General features: G+C 40.5%; 1 protein-coding gene across 1 annotated transcript in view; it reads left to right on the forward strand.

Moving 5' to 3' along the window:
• LOC117507745 (zinc finger E-box-binding homeobox 2-like) overlaps positions 1-22,695 on the forward strand; it is a 128,565-nt gene extending 105,870 nt beyond the window's left edge. The window contains exons 2-8 of the mRNA XM_034167558.1: positions 3,717-4,027; positions 9,385-9,594; positions 13,621-13,814; positions 16,405-16,516; positions 16,743-18,244; positions 19,116-19,278; positions 20,477-22,695. Of these exons, the coding sequence (XP_034023449.1) occupies positions 3,717-4,027; positions 9,385-9,594; positions 13,621-13,814; positions 16,405-16,516; positions 16,743-18,244; positions 19,116-19,278; positions 20,477-21,093 (3,109 nt within the window). The 3' untranslated portion in view covers positions 21,094-22,695. The remainder of the gene's footprint in view (positions 1-3,716; positions 4,028-9,384; positions 9,595-13,620; positions 13,815-16,404; positions 16,517-16,742; positions 18,245-19,115; positions 19,279-20,476) is intronic.

The raw sequence follows: 22,695 nt of genomic DNA on the forward strand, positions 1-22,695 counted from the left end.
ATATATTTGATACACATGGGGTTGTGTGGCATTGATATTATCAGTTATCAAGTTGTTCACCAATGAATATGGCTTTTTACACCCCAAAGGGTGTAAAAAGCCATATTCATTGGTAAAACAACTTGATAATGATTTTATCATATACCTGTAAATGATAAATGTTGTATGGTTTTCTGAAGGGTGTAAAAAGCCATATTTATTGGTAAAGCAACTTGATAACGATTTTATCATATACCTGTAAATGATAAATGTTGTATGGTTTTCTGAAGGGTGTAAAAAGCCATATTTATTGGTAAAGCAACTTGATAACGATTTTATCATATACCTATAAATGATAAATGTTGTATGGTTTTCTGAAGGGTGTAAAATGCCATATTCATTGGTGAACAACTTGATAACGATTTTATCATATACCTGTAAATGATAAATGTTGTATGGTTTTCTGAAGGGTGTAAAAAGCCATATTTATTGGTAAAGCAACTTGATAACGATTTTATCATATACCTGTAAATGATAAATGTTGTATGGTTTTCTGAAGGGTGTAAAAAGCCATATTTATTGGTAAAGCAACTTGATAACGATTTTATCATATACCTGTAAATGATAAATGTTGTATGGTTTTCTGAAGGGTGTAAAAAGCCATATTATTGGTAAAGCAACTTGATAACGATTTTATCATATACCTGTAAATGATAAATGTTGTATGGTTTTCTGAAGGGTGTAAAAGCCATATTTATTGGTAAAGCAACTTGATAACGATTTTATCATATACCTATAAATGATAAATGTTGTATGGTTTTCTGAAGGGTGTAAAATGCCATATTCATTGGTGAACAACTTGATAACGATTTTATCATATACAGTGGTCCCTTGTTTATCGCGGGAGTTACGTTCTAAAAATAACCCGCGATAGGTGAAATCCGCGAAGTAGTCAGCGTTATTTTTTACAATTATTATAGATGTTTTAAGGCTGTAAAACCCCTCACTACACACTTTATACACTTTTTTCAAACAGGCATGAACATTTGCTCACATTTCTCTCCTGTGTAAATACTCAAAGTTCAAACCTTAGTAGAAAAAAAAAAAAGAATGTTTTCCTGTAAATAATTATGATGGCTTTTAGAACTAATGAATTTAATTTTAACAATCAACCTAGGAGGTTGTCCGGATTGGCTGATTACTCGGGTGGTATGAAAAATATTACTCGTCCGCAAAAAGGGTGTATTGCTATTTATTCTTTAGTGTTTTATCCAATCATATTGGTGTATCATTTATAGGTATATGATAAGCTGTCTGATCACTTCTATTCGAGTTGGAATATTTGCAGAATCACTCATAAAGTTGCCAACAAATTTTCATGAAACTTAGCGGACAGGTGGGAGGGGGATGCAATTAAGTTCGGAAGCCAGATAAACAGTTTCTCAGTTTCTATTTATTTATTTATTTATTTTGTTGTTGTTTATTTTGCGTTTTTGTCCATTTATCAAGAAATAGTCAAATCTCAATTGAACAAACAACAACAACAACAACAAAAACAAGTATGATTAAAGTTTTAATATGTTAGTAGACCTGAAAAGGAAAGTGTTTTGGTGGTGAATCTGCAAAAAAATAATAAAGGATAGAGATTAAAAAAAATGTTCCAATGTACAGCCAAGCAGGTTTTGGGTACCACCTAAGGTGACCAAACAACATTTGCAATCCAGTTTCATCATTCCATAGCCAATCCAATCACACGGCAAAAAAGTGATGATGTCACAAAAAGTGATTTAATATATATATATATATATATATATATATATATATATATATATATATATATATATATATACTGTCATGAAATGTGTTACATTTTTGTGACAGTTTTTGGGGTGACATGGGCAGGGGGGGTATGGTTAGGGTTAGGGTTTAAAATAGTGTGTAAAGCCCCTTGAGAGAGCTTTGTTCTGATTTGGCATGATATAAATGTAACTTGAGACTGGGCTGCCATGGCCAACAAACAAACAAACAAATAAAAATGCTATCCTTCTCAGAGTGACAGCTATAGCCAAGAAGCGGGTCACCATTTTTATTGTTTTTATTTTTTTGCCCCATAACTGCATAATAGACAGTCCAAGCTATACATTTTTGTGATCAGACAAATAATGTGTTATGTTTTTTCAGCATGATTGAAGCATTTTTAAATTTTGGCTTTTGTAATCTTTCATTGATTTACAACAGTGGCAAGGTTTCCATTTTTCTCTTGACCATAGTATACTGAGACTGGATTCTAAGTCTTGTTTAGTCACCTTCAATGGTACTGATGAGGTCAAAATTGGCTGGGGGGAACAGTGGACCCCAATATGTATTCGTGAAAGGGGATTTGACTTGGTTATGTGTGTTGTGTTGAAGGCATGGCCCTACTGGGGAGGTTGTTCAGGGATAAACTGGAACATTTTAAAAAACTGTAGCCTTTTTCCAGTGTTGTAGAACAAACTAAGCAGCACGGTGGATTAGCGGTTAGCACTGTTGCCTCACGCCAAGAAGGTCATGCGATTGATTCCCACCTGTGGACTTTCTGTGTGGAGTTTGCATGTTCTCCCCATGGTTGCATGGGTTTCCTCCCACATTTAAAGACATGCAGTTTAGGTGAATTAGAAACTTTGTAATTGTCCAGGTCTCCCTTGTAAAAGAGATCTCGATCTCAATGTGACTAACTTGGTTTAAAAAAAAAAAAAGTTAAATACCCTGCTCATCATTTTCAAAACACAATTTTTATTTCCAACACTAGAAATCTTCTAATTTTGCATGTAGAAGACTTTTCCCGCACAGCTCAAGCAGCTCAAGTTGGGATTGGTTGATAGAGATGATTGGACACTGGCAGACATATGCACTCTTCATGCTGAAGAGTTTTAGTTCAAAATGAAAAATCTGAAGTAATAACTTTATAGTCTGCCTTGTATATAGTCTCTGTATATTTGGTGACGGTTGGAGTATTTTTATGCTGTCTTATTTCATCTATTTTTATTGATGCTAAATTATAAAATGACAGTGATGCTCATCGAAGAGTTTTAGAATTTACGCCGAAGCTGAGCCGAGACGACTTATATTTCTCAGGTTATTGCTATTAAAAAGTTAAGCATTGAGCGGGGAGCCCTGCAAAACATTCTCTGGATTATAAATTTCATGTCAGGGGCCCTCCCTTTCCAGATCTGGATTTCCTTTCCACAAATGAGTAGGCTGTAGGCTGAGCGTGTCTGCTTGTATTGATCGTGATCCACAGATGAAACCACACAAAGCCGTGTCAGACGTTCAGCACGTCATGATAAAAAACACATTGACCAGCTTCAGTGGAGGCGGCGAGAGTTCTCTCGCTTACAGGGGATCAGCAAATGACAGCAGCAGCGGCGCACACATCAAATAAAAGTGAAATTAAATCCTGTTTGTGCAAATATTAAACTAATATATTTGCACAAACAGCATTTTGTGTTCTTTCTGTGTTGTGTTTCCCCCCACCCCGGCTCTGGTTTCAGTTCCTGCAGCATTGTCTTTGGGTTTAAGTGGTCATAATCTACAGCTCAGCCCACAAAATGACATTTTGAAATGATAGGAAACACATGTCTGCTGTATTTTAATCACACTTAAAAAATATTTTTGTCATTTCTTGTAAAAGTTGATTGGAGACACATGATGCTGAAATATTATTATAAATAGAGTATAAAGAAATAAATCACACGTCCCCTTCAGCATGTCTGCACGCCGGCTTTTGTCTTTGCAGTGCACGCTGAGCAGGTGCCGTCTCTGGGCTCCGAGGGGGAGGATGAGGTGGGCCTATGGGGCCTGGAGCTCCAGGAGACCCTAGACAAGACGAGCCTGACGTCCAGCGAGGGGACGGAGGAGCCTGGCAGCCCCGCTCGCTGCACGCGTCCACACAGCCTCAGCCCCGGCGGCAGGAACCGCTGGATGCAGGGGGAGGCTGAGGCGGTGGAACACGCCTCCACCACATCTGTCACCGACATGGAGAGAGAGCAGGAACCACTGAGGATGTTCTGTAAGTGACAAACAGACAGACAACTCGGCCTGATGGCACAATCCAAAGCAAAGAGGTTGTGGTTTTGCTTGTGTGTTAGCAGGATGAACTCAAAACCTTTCACAAAACCTGGTGAAAGTGTTGCATCTATATGCTTTATTATTATTATTGCATGTTTTTGTAAAACTTGTGAAAATGTTAAATCTGACCTTTGAAGTTCAAGCTTGGGAATGATCCTTAAAAAGGAAGAAAAGCCAAAAATATTTTTGAAATTGTAAGAGATTCAGATTTAGATTCATATTTATTTACACCACACACACACTAAAATATACAATATACAAAAAAGTTTAAAAAATGAAATATAAAATACATAGGTAGGATATGGGATGTAAGGCTGTCCAGAAGTAACTTAGAAGCTAATCTAGCTGGACAGCCAAAAATTGGTTATAAACAAAATAGACATTATACAAGACATAAACATAAGCAAGACATAAAAATATACATGTGCATTAGGTAACAAATGACAATAAAAATAACCTATATAATTAAATTATAAAGAAAGAAATATAATATGAAGATAGAATTTTGTTTTTAATCAAATATTTAAATTTACCAAGGCTAAATATTTTATATTCTTCATCAGTACTGTTCCATATAGTAGCCTTTTTGAAACGAATATTGAATTTTCTTTTTTGACACTTTATTTTCCTGGTTTCAGACTTTAAATGAACATACACAGGTTAGTGACTAAGAAGAGCTTAATGTCAGTCTGGTATTATTATATAGTCATGTTGTGTACGCTGGTCATAACACTTACTGCAGATTCTCAATCTTTAACAGGTTCCATAAAATATGAGACTGATTTACTTAAAGTGTCAGAATCAATGCATGTATTGTTATTATTATTATTATTATTATTATTATTATTGTAAAATGTGAAACTGTTGGGCATCCTCTTTAAATGGTCACAATATAGACTTTTTAAACAAAGTAATATAAGTTGTTAAAAATAGACATGTTAACATGCATTTGTAAATACATGTTAAGGTTTTTAGCCAAAAATACTCCACAAGTTTGAATATGTTTACTGGTTTAACAGTAAACGGACAGGTTATTTAACAGTGAAAGGTCAAATTAAATTATATATATATATATATATATATATATATATATATATATATATATATATATATATATATATATATATATATATATAAAGAATACGTTTCTCTGTTAATTGACCAACATGCCCCTAAAAGGCCAGAGCTCAATTTTTTTTAAATGGGGTCACACTAATATAGGCTAGCAGGTGTCTTAAAAATCAATAATGAAGGATAAGTTTATTTTATTACATATGTTAAAAAGTGTTTGTAATCAGGCCTCTTAGTGCATTGCTCACTTTTGATAGGAATTTTGTTTGCAAGAAATCGTTTGTTTAAATAAATTAGTTTTGGAAGCAATTAATGATAATCAATATTGCAACATAAAAATCAACCACATGGTCAAACTAACAATGAAACAATACCAGCGACTTATTTTAATAACATTAGTGGTACAAAGTGTCAGGAGAAATTTAGCCAGTTCTGTGTAATTTTCTTCTTCCTAATATATAGGTTTTATATCAACCAGCATTCTTAGAAGATACCATATTGGCGGATAGAAAAAAATTCTACAGTTTGTACACCACCCCGTATTTTTCCCGTTTTTTGTTTTGTTTTGTTTTGGGGGTTTTTTTATGAAACAAAAAACATTGTCTTATACTCTGGCTAATCTGATATATTTTCCCCCTGTATTAATTTAGTGATATCACCATAAATATATGTTGTAAGTAACCATAAAATCCATTAATTATGACACTGTGGAATTTTAAATTTCATAGAAACGTAGTTATTTTTTGTTCATTTAGAGTTAAACTATATTCAGCTCATCAAATAGCCATATATTTCCTGTATTTTCTGTTCAGTAATTTTTGAAATGGAATTTCTCTCACATGATGCAATTCTCAAAGGTGCATAGAGCGCTCAGAGGCTTACAGTATGACAATACTGACAAAGCCTAATATGACAAAGCCTTTTAAATCCAAAAATTACAACAAACCCCCACACAAGCTCTGAGGTGGTGCATTCTTTAAATTCCCATTTTCATGTTTCTAAGAAATGACCTGTTTCTGGGCCTACTGGCCACACCCTCCATGAACAAGTGAATCTGGTCTTCTGGGTAAGGTCAGTGGGTGTATTTTCAAGTAAACATTTTGTATTTTCAGACCTAAAATCTTGCTTGTAAGAGGGGATACTGTCTTCAAAATGTGGAATTTTAAGTCTATTTACCCTGAAACCCCAAGCACGTTTACCTGAACGACGCAGATTAAAAACAAATTTTGCACACCCTAACCCCTTTAACGTTGAGAGGTGGGGCATTTTGAGTCTCTGTAGGCAAACTTTTACTTTAGCTTCTTTTTTTAAATTATAAAATCCCACCGCATCTGCTCCTAGAGAAGCACCGTCCAAAAGCGAATCAAACCAACAGTTTTAAAAGGTGTTATACAGACATACAGTTACACAAGACTGTTGTATAAGATATTATAGGACGTGTAAACAAGTTTACAGTGGTTTTTTATTCATTTTTTTCTGATGCAAGACGCTCTGGTCTCATGGAGCTTCTCAAAGCCCTCTAGAAACACCTTCATATCAGCTCCCTGTGAAACCAAACCTTCCCTACAAACCCAGCCTTTTCTTACTCTTCTCTTTGAAAAGGCGGCTGTCTGAAAGCATGACAAAAGAACTCATCCCACACAATGTCACAATATTTCCATGCATCAAAGAGGTGACGTTACGGTACTGAAATCAGCATTGCGCGACGCGAGGCTTTCCCTTTTATTTTGGAGAGATCAAAGGGCCGCGCGGCTCGCCTACTAACAATCACTTAGCTCCCTCGCCTCGTGTGATTTGGCCTCGCCTGATGAAGGCAAAGCTGAGTTTTTACAACGCTCAACCACACCGGCTCTTCATGTCACCACATGAAAAACAAGCTCGAAATATGCCAACATCTGCAAACATTTGAAAAATCTTCCTCAGAGTCGCTTGAAGAGAGGCAGAGTGGCTTGAGCCGTGATAGCGGGCGGTCACCATTCTTCATGTGAAAAATTCCAGCTGAAACATGGATTCGTGTCATCACGTACTTCTGCGGCTTTCCTCTCTGCCCGCCTGTCGCTGCTCTCAAAGGCATGAAATAAAAGGGTTTTGCTCGTCTCGCTTTAGGTCAGGCCATTTAGTTTCCTCAAGATGGTGTTGAGAGCCGACTTTAACAATCGGTTGCACAGTGTTCACATTAACAAGAACTGAATATCATTTATGACACTATTTGACATTTTGACTCAAAAGCGCAGACTTTTCTGCATAGTCGCACATGCAGGTTGTTGTTTTCTCTCCGGTGGTTCCGTCCATCCGTGTGTGAGCAAACTGATCCCATTCTGCACCAAACATAATGGAATGTTCGAGGCTCTGCTAAGGACAAAGTTTTGCCATTTTGAGAACAATCATTTAAAAGTGAGATAAGGTCAACATGTTGGCTGAATGCTTATTTCACATACAGGCGAAATTTAGAATGAATTATAAATACAGCTCAGACTACAGTTAAACACAGGGGCACCGAAAAGGGGAGAATAAGGAGAAGGATTCTAAGGGCCCATGATTGACAGGGATACAGTTATAATACTGACAAAATAATATTGGGGGGGGTGGCCCAGTAAGATTTCTTTTCATGGGGCCCAAAATTCCTGGCGGCGCCCCTGATTAAACGTATTATGAAGTCACTGTGGGTGACCTTGAAAGCTCAAACTCAGGTCATAACTTTATAATATATTTAGGATGGCATGGGGGGGGCATTGGGGTTTTGGGGTTACGGTTAGGGTTAAAAAATAGTAACCATTTTTGTGACGATACCATAAAAAGGAAAAACAAAATGTGAGACTGGGCTGGGACCAAGGTGAGTCAAAATTAGAGGCAGTTTGGGATATTCACATCCTTGCCAAAATCATAAAAGCATAATTATGTGTTTGTGTGTGTGTGTGGGGGGGGGGGGGGGGGGGGGGGGGTGGGGGGGGGTAGTGATTTGGCACCATATTATTTCCAGGCTTGATCCATTGGATGCAGCGTTTCCTGTGTTTATGTGTGACAACTCCACACTCATACCTGCCTCATCATCACCCAGTTTACATATAGAAAACACCTTTGAAATTATTATTTTTTCTTCTTTAGTCTTTTCTTTTTATTATGCTTTGTTTTTAAACCTGTAAAGTGTCATTGTTAAAAGTGCTATACAAATAAAATGTATTATTATTATTATTATTATTATTATTATTATTCATAATTTGACTTTTAAGTTGAACAAAAACAGTGCATTTGTTAATTTGTTTTAATTTATTATATATGTATAATACACATACATATATAATACAATATACATCACCTGTTCTCATATCTGCTGCTTGAGCATTAACGTAAATCCAACATATTTACAGTTTCACACATTTCAGAGTTTAATAAACAATTATTTCAGCCTAACGACCATTTCAGGGCAAATCTCTGCGACTTAACACACTCAAGCGCACGTGCACACACACAAACACACATTTTAAATGTTTCTCTGACAGTTATTATAGCAAGTTGCTTCTAAAATGATTTTCTTCCTCACATTTCTGCAGATCCGCTAAAATCATTATTGATTTCCAGAATAATGATAGTTACTGTTATTTTTTGTTGGTGCTTTTAAAAATGATGTATTTGTGGCCTGGCACTGTTGTGTACAAAACTACCACAGACAGAATATTGACCAGATCAAACAGCATCAAGAAATGAGATTAATCGAGTTTTAAACATTTTGATGTTATAGGCTTTATAATGAATGAATCCAAATTAATGCCTTATTTTGGTAGGTATAATTATGATGAGCTGGATGGTGCTTTTCATCTCATTCTCTTGACTTGATTCTCTTATATTTTTTCTTTCTGTATCTGAATGAAATCTATACATTTTATATCCATGTTTTAAATTGATTATTTTTTGCATCCATATGCACAACATCTCGTCATTGTGAACATTTTGGGAGATTCAAACCATGCATCCAACAACCCACTCTCACTGAGATGTGTGTTACGTGTAGTATGATCAATGCACAATCAATCTGGTGTTGAAAACAATCTGGTGACTGTCAGTCAAACCACTGGGATACCAATGTTGCCACTCTCTTTATATAAGCACTCTAGTTGTGTATGCACGAATTGTGCAGAAAATATGTATAAAAAATTCTGCACAATGGTCAAAGTTAGTTCTGGATATAATGCAGATGAACAGTGAATCTGAACTTCTCTTGTGATTAAGGTAAGGACTCAGATTCCCAGACTGCTTTGGAGGACCTGGCCCACTATGAATTCCTTGTCCATTTGAAGAAGGCTTCCAGCTCAGCCGAACTCTTGGACCATCTAACCCATAATGGTTCTATATCCATGCGCCGCCCCAGCAGCAGGGACGAGGAGCTGCCGCCTGCCATGTGGTCACCGGGCATACGGCGCCGCTCACCTGAGAGAGCAGGTAGTGCCACGTGCATATGGGGTCTCAACAAATACAGTATTTTAATGAATGTCACATCATAATTTGTGATTCATTCATTTATTCATTCTCTATACCCACTTACTACAACAAAGGGAGCTGGAGCCTATCCCAGCAGTCATAGGGTGAGAGGTGGGGTACATCCTGGACAGGACACCAGTCTGTCACAGGGTTACATACAGACAGACAAACTCACTCTTTCACACTCGCACCTGTGGCCAAATTAAAGTTCTCTATTCTCCTAACCTGCATGTCTTTGGAATTTGCGATGAAGCTGGAGCAGCCGGAGGAAACCTACGCAAACACGAGGAGAACAAGCAAAATCCACACAGAAAGGACCCGACCAGAATCGATCCCAGGGCCTTCTTGTTGTGAGGCAAATAGTGCCTGCCACCCATCATAATTTGTTATTTTATTTTTGAATTTGTTTTATTGTACTACCACAATAAAGGCCCATCTTATTCATGGACCTGGATAAACTGAGCAGACTTTGATAATATGTCCGGGTGGGATTCAGTGGATGCTGTCTTAGGACCTAATAGTCATACAGTCATAATTTTGGTATAAAAAAAATGCTTCTATGTGCTTAAATGGAGCACTTATTAAGACAGTGAGGCATTGCTGTGGTAAAGACCAAAAGCCAACTGAACTTATCCACCTCTTAGATATCAGGACTCAGGAGAGCAGATCTTGGGCTTAAATTACTCATCGACACCACCTTTCTATTCATTCCAAATGAATATTATCCCTGAAAATTCCAAACATCCATCAGACATAGGTTTTGAAAATGAAAGAAACTGACAAACATACTTTAACATATTTCAAGTAACGTTTTTTCAAATCCGTACATATCTTGAGAGTGGCCGAGAGACAAGGAAGGCATCTTCTTCTTCTACATTCATACAAAATCCTTTCCCCAGCGTTGTGTGGATGTATGACTTCGTTATTTGAGTTTTAGTACACTCTCTGTAAACAATCAGAAAGTAACATTTTAATTCCGTGATTTAATACATAATACAGACATGCTCTCTGTCCCACAGATGCCACTCAATGCATACCTCCAACCTTCTCCCTCACTTTCTTTTTCTTTTGTGAACAAATCCTTTCCGCAGGGTTGTGTGGCGGTATTACCATGTTCTTTGAGTTTTCAAGTGTAACCACTGTGACATAATCAAAAACTATTGGTTCACTTCTTTGATTTAGTGCATGTCTGTGTGGAAACAGTATTTATTTCTCAATGACAACCACACCTGCTTCTAATATCCATCCATTTTCTTCCGCTTTATCCAGAGTCGGGTCACAGGGGCAGCAGCTCAAGCAAAGTCGCCCAGACCTCCTGATCCACACACACCTCCCCCAGCTCCTCCGGGGGAACCCCGAGCCAAGTCAGCCAAGAGACGTAGTCCCTCCAGTGTGTCCTGGGTCTTCCCCGAGGTCTCCTTCCCAATGGGACGTGCCCGGAACACCTCTCCAGCGAGGCGTCCAGGGGGCATCCGCAAAAGATGCCCGAGCCACCTCAGCTGGCTCCTTTCGACGTGGAGGAGCAGCGACTCGACTCCGAGCTCCTCCCGAGTGACTGAGCTCCTCATCCTGTCTCTAAGGGAGTGCCCAGCCACCCTGCAGAGAAAACTCATCTCGGCTGCTTGTACTCGCGATCTCTTTCGGTCATGAGCCAAAATCTCATGACCATAGGTGAGGGTCAGAACGTAGATCAATCGGTAAATCAAGAGCTTTGCCCCCTACTCAGCTCTCTCTTCACCACGGCGGTCCGATACAGCGACCGCATTACTGCAGACGCTGCACCAATCCGTCTGTCGATCTCACACTCCATCCGTCTCTCGCTCGTGAACAAGACCCCGAGATACTTAAACTCCTCCACTTGAGGCAAGGACATGCCACCGACCTGAAGAGGGCAAAGCACCTTTTTCTGGTCGAGAACCATGGCCTCGGATTTGGAGGTGCTGATTTTCATCCCGGATGCTTCACACTTGGCTGCAAACCGCCCCAGTGCACGCTGAAGGTCCTGATTTGATGAAGCCTACAGAACCACATCGTCCGCAAACAGCAGAGATGAGATTCTGTGGTTCCCAAACCGGACCCCCTCTACACCCTGGCTGCGCCTAGAAATTCTGTCCATAAAGGTAATGAACAGAACCGGTGACAAAGGGCAGCCCTGGCGGAGGCCAACGTGCACTGGAAACAGGTTTGACTTACTGCCGGCAATGCGAAACAAGCTCCTGCTGCGGTCGTACAGGGACCGGATAGCCCTTAGCAAAGGACCCCGGACCTCGGATTCCATACTCCCGGAGCACCCCCCACGCCTTCTCCAGATCTACGAAGCACATGTGGACTGGTTGGGCAAACTCCCATGAACCCTCGAGCACCCAATGCAGGGTGTAGAGAAGGTCCAGTGTGCCGCGACCAGGACGAAAACCACACTGCTCCTCCTGAATCGGTCGAATTCTCCTCTCTTCTCCCCTCTTCTCCAGTACTCTGGAATAGACCTTATCGGGGAGGCTGAGGAGTGTGATTCCCCCTATAATTTGAACACATCCTCCAGTCCCCCTTCTTAAACAGAGGGACCACCACCCCGTTCTGCCAATCCAGAGGCACTGTCCCCGACCGCCACGCAATGTTGCAGAGGCGTGTCAACCAAGACAGTCCCACAACATCCAGAGACTTAAGGTACTCAGGACGGACATCACCCACCCCAGGAGCCTTGCCACCGAGGAGCTTTCTGACCACCTCGGTGACTTCGGCCTGGGTGATGGATGAGTCTGCCTCTGAGTCCCCAGTCTCTGCGTCCTCTTCGGAAGACTTGACGATGGGATTGAGGAGATTCTCCAAGTATTCCTTCCACCGCCCGACAACATCCCCAGTCAGTGTCAACAGCTCCCCACCCAGACAGTGCCAGTGGAGAGCTGCTTCCGCCTCCTGAGGCGTCGGATGGTTTGCCAGAGTTTTTGCCTCTGTGACTGCATGGGCTGCAGCACGCTTGGTCTGCCGGTACCTATCAGCTGCCTCCGGGGTCCCACTTACCAACGCTTGTGCTCGAACATGGTGTTTGTGATGGACAAACTGTGGCTAGCACAGAAGTCCAACAACTGAACACCACTCGGGTTCAGATCGGGGAGGCCGTGCTTCTAATCCATCATCAGTATAACATCCACTAACCATCCAGCAAAGGGCACACACATCTGTGTGATTTAACACCCTGTAGGCAAAACAAAGTCGATCTTTGGATTGAAATGGCACATCAGTTTTCACCAGAATGAGTTTGTGATCTTCATTGTGCGGGGGGTGTCACAATATGGGAACATTTATTGTTTGTTAGTTATGTTCACAAACTGGAGGACTATCTATCTTTCTATCTATGGGATGTGATGGTCTAGTGGTTAAAGCATTGGGCTTGATACCAGAGGATCCATGGTTCAAGTCCCAGCCTGACCGGAAAATCACTAAGGGCCCTTGTGCAAGGTCCTTAATCCCCTAGTTGCTCCCGGTGTGTAGCGAGCGCCTTGTATGGCAGCACCCTCACATCGGGTTGAATGTAAGGCATTAATGTAAAGCGCTTTGAGGGTCTGACGCAGACGGAAAAGTGCTATATAAATGCAGTCCATTAATCTATCGCCTAGGAAAATATTTTGATCTTTGACCTCCATAAAATGTATGTTTCAAATAATTTGACACCAAAATTATCACAAAGTGATGAGTCCAAAAATTTATGAATGGTTTAAAGTGCAATACAGCAAGTCATGCAGTCAGAATATTTTCCTGGATTATATTAGAAAACCTAAAACCATTAAACTGACAGCTGTCAATCAACTGCATGTAGTAGAACATCAGGAGTAAAATACATAAGAAACATTTTAACATTCTGCATGCTGTTCAACATTTGGATTAACATTTGGATTAGTAAAAGTTTCTGTCATACAAAGTTTAGCAAAGATGTTTAAAACAGCATATATTTCATGTGTCTGCACTCTCTCTGGATGTACTGTGCTGTAGATGCGGTGAGGATGCAGCAGGCCTGTCCGTTCTGCCGCAGGACATACCAGCGTGGCGCCTCTCTAAGGGACCACATCAAGTACTGTCAGGAGAGGGACGGGGGCCACATGGTCTGTCCGCTCTGTGGTTACACTGCCACCCATAGGGCACAGATGGAGCAACATCTGGAATTTCACAATCAAGTGCAGGACAAGGTGAGATATGCACATCAAGGGCAGCACAGTAGTGCAGTGGTTACCACACAGCAAGAAGGTCCTGTACTCAATTCCAAGAATGCCCAGGAGGATTTCGAGGTGCTGTGGTTTCCTTCCACCATCTAAACATGTGTATTAGATGAAAATGGACATTAACCAAGACTCTGGAGTTCTGTCTTTCACCCAGTGCAAGTGTCATTGCTAGATTTCAACACACACCGTTATCATTTTCACTCCCTGCACTCATCTGTGTGCCAGTGGGAATGTTGGTCTTAAAATGAAGTGTGGTGCACGTGCATTGCTATCATGAAGAAACAGAAAGCAACTGCATCATAGACCGGCAGCAAAACCTCATCTAAAGTCAAGTGCAGAGTTTCTCTGCCATTTATATGCCACAATTTTGAGATACAGTGGTCCCTCGTTTATCGCGGGAGTTACGTTCTAAAAATAACTCGCGATAGGCGAAATCCGCAAAGTAATCAGCATTATTTTTTACAATTATTTTAGATGTTTTAAGGCTGTAAAACCCCTCACTACACACTTTATACACTTTTCTCAAACAGGCATTAACATTTCCTCACTTTTCTCTCCTGTGTAAACACTGAAAGTTCAGACCTTATTAGAAAAATAAGTCCAGTATTATAGAATGAAACGAAAGATCAAAACCTGTTTTCAGGCCCAAACATTTGTTTGAGAAATAAAAATAGAACGTTTTCCTATAAATAATTATGATGGCTTTTAGAAATAACGAATTTAATTGTAACGATCAACCTATGAGGTTGGACACATAAGAAATTACTAATAGTGACTGACCAGTATTTCATAGTCCCTCTGATCGCGCCTCTTCGTCCTTCCGCCGCTCCGCAGCATGTTTTTCCACTGAGTCACACCTCGGTGCAGGTGTCTTTTTCCGAGTGAAGAATACAGTTATGGGTAGTTGTTGGCGTTCTTTCTTTCTTCTGGGCGAGAAGATTCTTAGAAACAGACACGCAGAACACAACACGTGTGCTCTTTCTTCGCTCACTGCCTCCGGTGTACCATTGTGGGATGGATGCAGGACCCGCAAAGAATCCAAGTCATTAAAAAGATACAAACTTCTGTCAGTGGCCACGGAGCTCTGCGGCTGTGGTTACCGAGACCATGCAGCGCTGCTTATTTTTCCGCAAGAATTCTATCCTTGCGAGCTGCTGGAGCGCTCTGCATCAAAACAGCGAGCGTAGTCTCTGGACCTGTTGCTAGATTTTGGCTGCAACTCCGCACAGCAGACAGTGGGGCAGTGTGAGAGGCCCGCTGCAGCGCTTACCGAGCCCGCAGACTCGGTAAGCGCATCAGAGGCAGTGAGAGCAATCGCGGTGATGCCGACCGGTCCGCCTGATGAGGATGCAGAACACAATGTGCTGTTAAAAAAAAAGAAGAAGAAGCATGCAAAACTGCACAAAAAAAATCTGCAAAACTGCAAGGCTGCGAAAGGTGAACCGCAATATAGCGAGGGACCACTGTACACCTAAATAACAAATAATGATGCCCAGTGTGGTGTGTAGGAGATCAGATGTTGAGAGAAGGATGAGAAAGAGATAGATGTGATCTAATGCTTCACCTCAGGGAACTCTGGTGGATCAGTGCTTCTCTTGTTTGTTCATTTTGAAGCTTTACATGCAGAAAAAGTTTCCTCGCTAGAAAACCTGTCACTTGTGAGTTTACCATCTAAATAGCAATATCTCCAATGGTTGCACACCTGTCTGCTAAAGACAGTGATAGGTGATTTATTTCACGTTATGTCCAAAACATGCCCATGACTAATTAAGTGACTAAATACAAACACTCTGCACCCTCTGCCCAACGTTGCACTCATATTACAAAGTGGGTAAATATCAAAGGGGAGTTGGACATGATCCAAATGCACTTACATTATGTGTGTTCCACTATGTGGCATAAATCATAGAGTTGTTCCTGAAGGGGTTAGATTGTGTCCAGCTGTAATTAAATTTGTTGTATATACTATATTTTCCAGACTTTAAGTCGCACCAGAGTACATGTTGCACCTGTGAAAAAATGCATCATGAAAACGAAAAAAAAAAAAAAAAATCACATGTAACAAGCATCAGAGTAGAATTTGCATTTATTTTTGAAACATACTGTATATTTCACACGAATTCAAGAAAAAAAATTGTAGCAATCTGGAAAACTGTTTAGTCACACACTAGCCTGAAGAACATCTTTAATGCTGTGTTTCTTGTTTGCAAAGTACTGAAAACGTACCAAACCATGAATTTTGCAATTTTGTTATTTATTTATTACATATAGGTTGATCTATATAAATCTTAGGAGCACCTAAACCTTTTTTGATGTGACTTAATGTCTATAACATACTGTACAATGACAGTTCAGACATTCTATTGTAGTCTAAAGCAGAAGAAAATTTTAAAGAATTTAGTTAAATTATCAAGTCAGTAATCAAAAATAGAATTGCGCAATCATGTTATTTGTAACATGTTACCATGTCTTTTTTTTTTGTAAATGTATTTACTTCTTCTGCTGAAACGTATTAAGGCATAAAATGTTTTATTTTCCGTAAAACTCACTCAAACAGAGCACCATCACGTACGACCAAGGCATGGAGTCCAGGAAGTTCAAATGTCTGCAGTGCGGGAAAGCCTTCAAGTACAAACACCATCTCAAAGAACATCTCCGCATACACAGTGGTAAGACAGAACATCATACCAGTTGTACTCACCCAACAGTTTGCTATTGTTTCCGCTATATCCCTAACTCTCATTTGTCATTATCTGTTTAACATGATGTGAAATTATACAGAAAGCATTTTGCATAAGAAGAAAACCAGCAAATATAATTCATGATGAGAAATTTTGAGAAATGACTAAAGGTCAGGGCTTTACACAAGGTGTTTGTCTTTGTTTCATCTTTTAGGTGAGAAACCATATGAGTGTTCCAACTGTAAGAAACGATTCTCTCACTCAGGCTCTTACAGCTCCCACTTAAGTAGCAAAAAGTGCCTTAATGCAGGAGGAACCGGAGGGGGGAGTACAGGAGGGATGTTTAATGGACACAGCCAATACTCCCAACGTCAGATGTTATCCACATCACCCTCTGCAGGCGGAGGGAGAAACAGCAATGACAAGGGTTCCCCATTGGATTCACAGATTCAAGATCATACAATGCCCCTGGGGCAAATCCCAGAGGCACCTCACCTCATTTTCCTGCAGGATCTACAGAACCCCTCAGGCTTCCCCAGAGCTTTGGATTTGTCCAGACTTTGGGAGCCTTCATCAGAGTTCTCCATGAGGGCCAGTGTCCTCAAAGGAGCTACCTTGCTGCCTTATCTCCACTCTGGGACTAAGTTTGAGCAAATGCTGCAGGAGATGCTTCATGGTGATGGAAAGAGAGCTGAGGACACAGACAAAGAAGGAGGTCCTTTGGAGAAAAGAAGAGTAATTTACAATGGAGGAGGGTCTGATATGAAGGTTTCACCTGACAAGAGTGTCAGGAGGTCAGTTGAACTAGAAAGAGGAGATGTTGGAGTGATGTGCCAATGGTGCTCACAGCTTTTCCCCAACATAGCAGTGCTGCTGCAGCATGAGCGGTACCTCTGTAAAATGAACCGAGAGGCAGTAGAGGTAACTGACAGCCTTCATGGCAAAGACCATCACTCACCACCTTTATTCTCCACCAGATCCGATCTTCAGCCAGAGAACAGCAACCAAAGTGAAATACCTAATGGCCTCTCTGGAAACAAATCACCCTTGCAGATGCACAACTGGCACTCGGTACCACAGCAGCTTTTAGTCGCGATGCACTCTCCCCAACATTCTCGCCACGATCCCCTGTCCTCACAAATGTATTGGTCCAACCAGGAAAGCCGCAGCCCCAGCCAGCCCATCACCTATTCCCCAGAGCTGGCATCACCAAGAGCCAGAAAGAGAATTCATTCATCAGGATTTGGTTCTCCAGTCTGCCTTGACCTCTCCAGCTGTCCTCTTGAACTCTCGTCCCCTCACATCCAGACCGGGGCTGCACAGAATGAGCCTTTGGACTTGTCCCTGCCCAAGCAGCTTCCTGTCCAAGACCGGAAAACCAAAGCAGTTAATGGCAATTCAAGCAATGGAGAGAAGCGGGAATTACTGTCCCAGCACCTTAGAAGATTGAGTCCAAAACTTCCTTTACATCTACCCCTCCACCATCACCCCATCTACAGCGGGGCTGGACCACCCCTATTTCCAGGCTCTATATTCAATCGCTTTCCACTTTTTAACCAGTCTGGTTTAGGACTTCCAGGGCATGATGGCATCACATCTATGCCATTCAACCAGCCAGCAAATGGCCCGGGATTTGTCTCACCCATGGCGTACATGATGGATGCAGAGGCAGAGGCTGTGCTGAAGAAGATCCATCAGGACCGACAGACTCTCATGGTGAGAAATACTTCCCTTTCAAAACAAATTACTTGAGTCATACAACTAAATTAAAGATTGTTCATTCCAGAAAGGAAGCAGGTCAAAACCATTAACAACTCATAGTCCACCAATTTACAACCACCATTTTTTAAATAGACAAAGCCCAGTTAGGACCTCAGACAAAATAGGTCTCTGTAAGATAGTGTTTAATTCAATAGAGGTAAATTATGGCAAGATGAAGCTAACCAGGTGGCTTTGTGGCCTAGGAAGTGGACTACCAGTCGATAGACTGCCAGTTGTGTCTTCTCCAGGCTACATGTCTGTGGCCTTAGAAAAGATATTTCATCTGAATTATAGCAGTTCAACCAGCTGTAAATGGGATCCAGCCTTTGCTGGGGCACAACCTGTGATGGATTGGCATACCATCCATGGGGAGTCTTGGACACTCATCTGCTTCATCCATAGCACTATGGATATGCTCAGGTTCGATTGGTCTCAGGGCCTTTATGGGACTTACTCACTACTAGATGATGATCATGGCCAGTAATCAGTATTTCCATGCCAGGGACCCACACTTAGTATGTACATTGTCTTATGTCAACAATCATGATCCAGTTTGAAGAAAACCTCCTGAAAAGCACTTGTTCAGTCATAACACAGCTGCTAACTGAGCCTTACCCTTCCCTCCTCAAAAAACACTGGTAACTAATTGCAAAGAATTTGAGATAGTTTGAAATCATTTCACATCTACTGTTGTTTCTTGAGATACTTGAAATGAGCTTGTTTGTCAGTTTCTTTTGTTACCAAAGCTGAGGTCTGGTGGTCATCAAGACTAGCTTTGCTTGAGTATACATTACTGTGATAAAATAATTCATGTTTTTTTATGTAGGGTCTGGACTACCTGTCTCTTATGGAAGAAGGCATGGACGGAGAAGGAGCTCCAGGGAGGAAACGACTGAAGAAAACTGACGAGGGTCTCTACGCTTGTGACATTTGTGAAAAAACCTTCCAGAAAAGCAGCTCACTTCTCCGACACAAATATGAGCACACAGGTGTGCGACTGTAGTTATGTAGTTCCATTCAGTTCAATTAAATTTATCACTGCTCAAAACAATTAAGGGAACACAGTGTTCCTTTAGTGTTTAATTATTTTGAACAGTATATAAAGCACCAATTCACAATACGCCACCCCAAGGTGTTTTACATGGGTATGGTCTACCTTTAACAATGCCCCCTGATCAAGCACATAGGTAACAGTTGTAAGAGAAAACTCTGTCTGACATTTTTTAGGAAGAAACCTCAACCAGACCAGACTCAGAAGGGTGACCCACTGCTTAAACCATCCTAAGAATAACAAAGATTAAATTAACAAAATACAATAACAAAAATCAAACATTCACAGCAAGAACAGAAAAAGAAATTGTTCAAAAATGAAAAGTCCATAAGCCATTATAGACATTTCATCACAAGTGGTAGAGATCTTCATATTTTCCATAGTATAAATCACATTTTGTTTATTTGTTTGTTTTTTTTACTAGTTTGGGAGGTCCTGCAACTTATTATTATTATTATTATTATTAATATTATTTTATATATCTAGGGCTTTCCCAAGTATCAAAGCACTAAAACAAAAAACCCCTCCAATAATAAAAGAATAAATGCCAGAAATAGAACTACACTACGACAATGGACAAAAATCCCAAATTAAAGCGCTGATTAATACATCAAATGTAGTCCTTTTTTGTGGTGTTTCCAATGTTGTGGGCCAGCAATCCACAAAATAAGCAAAAATGGACAAATAAGCACATGAAACATGTTTATTTGTCCACCTTTGCTTATTTTTTGGATTTAATATTTCTTACATTAAACAACAGCACAGCCTATGGTGTGCATATGTGCTACACTGAGTTTCTGTCTCTTGTTAAACTCACCCTCAAGGGAAACATTGTGCTACCAACTTGAGTTCCCCATACAAAAAAAGGTCCAACTTTTACTTTGATGGGACTTATATAAGGATTTTTCCCCTTCATAATGAAATTTTTGACAGAAACGATTTATGCTTCGGAGTGACTTATACTCCAGAAACTACAGTACTAGTGTTTAAAATGATAAAGTCTCAGGATATACCTGCAGCATGCCTCATTTTTTTTATAGTAACTCTGAAATTCTCAGTCACATGTAAGTGCAGTAAACTTGTGTAGTTTTTTTCCTAATACGGTATGAGAAGGAGTTTATTTGCATTCTTTACAGGCAAACGTCCTCACGAGTGTAAGATCTGCAACAAGGCCTTCAAGCACAAACACCACCTGATCGAGCACAGCCGCCTTCACTCTGGAGAGAAACCCTACCAATGCGACAAGTGCGGAAAGCGCTTCTCTCACTCTGGATCATACTCCCAACACATGAACCACCGGTACGCTTACTGCAGCAAAGACAACGACCTAGACCAAGACCATGATGAGATGCCTCTTACCCCAGGACCGGGCACCCATCTCAGAGGGGCGTCTATGGAGGACACCCAAACCGCCCATTCCTTCCTCAGCGATTCCAGTCTGGATGGAGCTCCAGAGACCCTCAAAGAGGAGGAAGAGGAGGAGGATGTGGAGGAAGATAAAGATGCTGGAGTTAGTGATGGTCATTTTGAGGATGTACCTGTAAGTCTGCTGCAGGTGGAGGGCGGGGCAGTTCAAGAGTCACATACAAAGGCAAAAGAGGAGCCACGTGAAAGAAACAGTGGTGAGGATGAAAATCATACCGACGGCACAGAGAGCGATCCTTGGGACACCGAGAATCACAATCAAGACTCCGACAAATGTGAACTGAGCCAGGAAATAACAGATTTACAGTTACAGATGATAAAAACTTAAGGGTCTTCATCAAGTAAACAAGATGCATATGCTGTATATATTAATGCATTTACCTGTCGTGTATAACAGTTATGCTGATTTCCTCATCATATGACAACATGGAAAAATGCACAGAACTGCCAAAGTGTAAATGAAATGGATGAAGCCATACTTCTAAACATAGGTGACAAGATATACTATATAGTAACTGTTTGTGCCCAGTAGACCTGCTACTGTATACGCTTGGACCAACTTCACTTCAACATCAGCAACATTTGGTTTTGCTCTCATCCAGAATATGCCAGTTCTTCAGGTTTCAGGTCCAATACGAAGCTGAAAATGTGGTTACTTGACTTTTCACGCAAGAAAGTTACTCTGCAGGCTGGCTGCAGGGTGATGAGGTGTGTTAGATGTCACAGTGATCTTAATCTGGATACATAAAGTTCCAGAAGTGTGCAGGTTTCGGTTGCTTACATCGACATCATATCATCAGGGGATTTCACCTTCTCGCTACTCGAGGTGTTCTTAATCAGTTCTATCAGCCACTGGAGTCCATGGTTGGACTGAAAACCTGCAGCCTGACGGCCTTTTATGGAACCAGTTTGACATCGTTGGTTACAGATGGAGCCGTGTCATTCAGGATAACCTGATACTGTGTTAGTATATTTATTCCTCCTTATAAACGCAATTAATCTTTTACCATATAATTTCCTACATTTAATAAATTGTGGTAAATAATACCACTGCAACTGACATAACCTGTCAGATCAGGTAATGTCACCAAAAGAGGTCATTAAAAAACAAAAAAAAAAGTTATGTGCCTGTCACTTTAATCAAAAAAGAGCTGCTACTGGCCACGCCCCCACCTCCATGGGTTGAGGGAGCTGAAGTAATAGAATGTATGATGTCTGACGACATTACATACAAAAAAACTCCAGCTATCTTTAAGTATAAAAAGCTTGATAAAAAACCGATTTTGCACAATTCTAATGACGCTCTAGCTTTTAATTTGATCTCCTTAACATCGCAAGACTCATGAAATCAGAATGTAAAATTCCAAAATTTTAGACTTTTTTCTAGATTTGTTGAAGCTGAGTAATGCAGATTTGTTATTTGTACGGAATCCAGCTCCTGAAGGATAACAAAGACCAGTTAGCTGTTGAGTTCTTTATATGCAGTCAACATGTGACCAGGCCAGAAGTGTGCACATCTGGCTGAGGTCCCAGATAGTGAAACGCATATTAGACAAGGATGAATTTTTTTGTATTGAAACAAATACGTCTCCACACATACAAATCAAGGATTGCTAGTGGAGGTGGTGTGCAAGTTCAGTGAGCTCCGTAACTATAATGACACAATATTTAGAATGAAAATACACAACTACGCAGCTATTACTTGGACCCAAAGTGACTAAGTGCATGAGAATACGAGTATGGACGTATTATTTGTCAGAGCTTTTAATGCTGTGAAATTACAAGGTTCGTATCACCAGTGGTTCCTCTTCAGTTTAACTGTGGTGCTCTGAGGCTGCAGAAAATTCAATCATTCAGCAGCGCCATTAGGTGGAACGTGATGGCATTTCAAATAATTCTAGGAGTTTTCCAAAAACCAAAAACAAAGCAA

This window comes from Thalassophryne amazonica, chromosome 3 (genome assembly GCF_902500255.1).
Source record: "Thalassophryne amazonica chromosome 3, fThaAma1.1, whole genome shotgun sequence".
Classification (NCBI taxonomy): Eukaryota; Metazoa; Chordata; class Actinopteri; order Batrachoidiformes; family Batrachoididae; genus Thalassophryne; species Thalassophryne amazonica.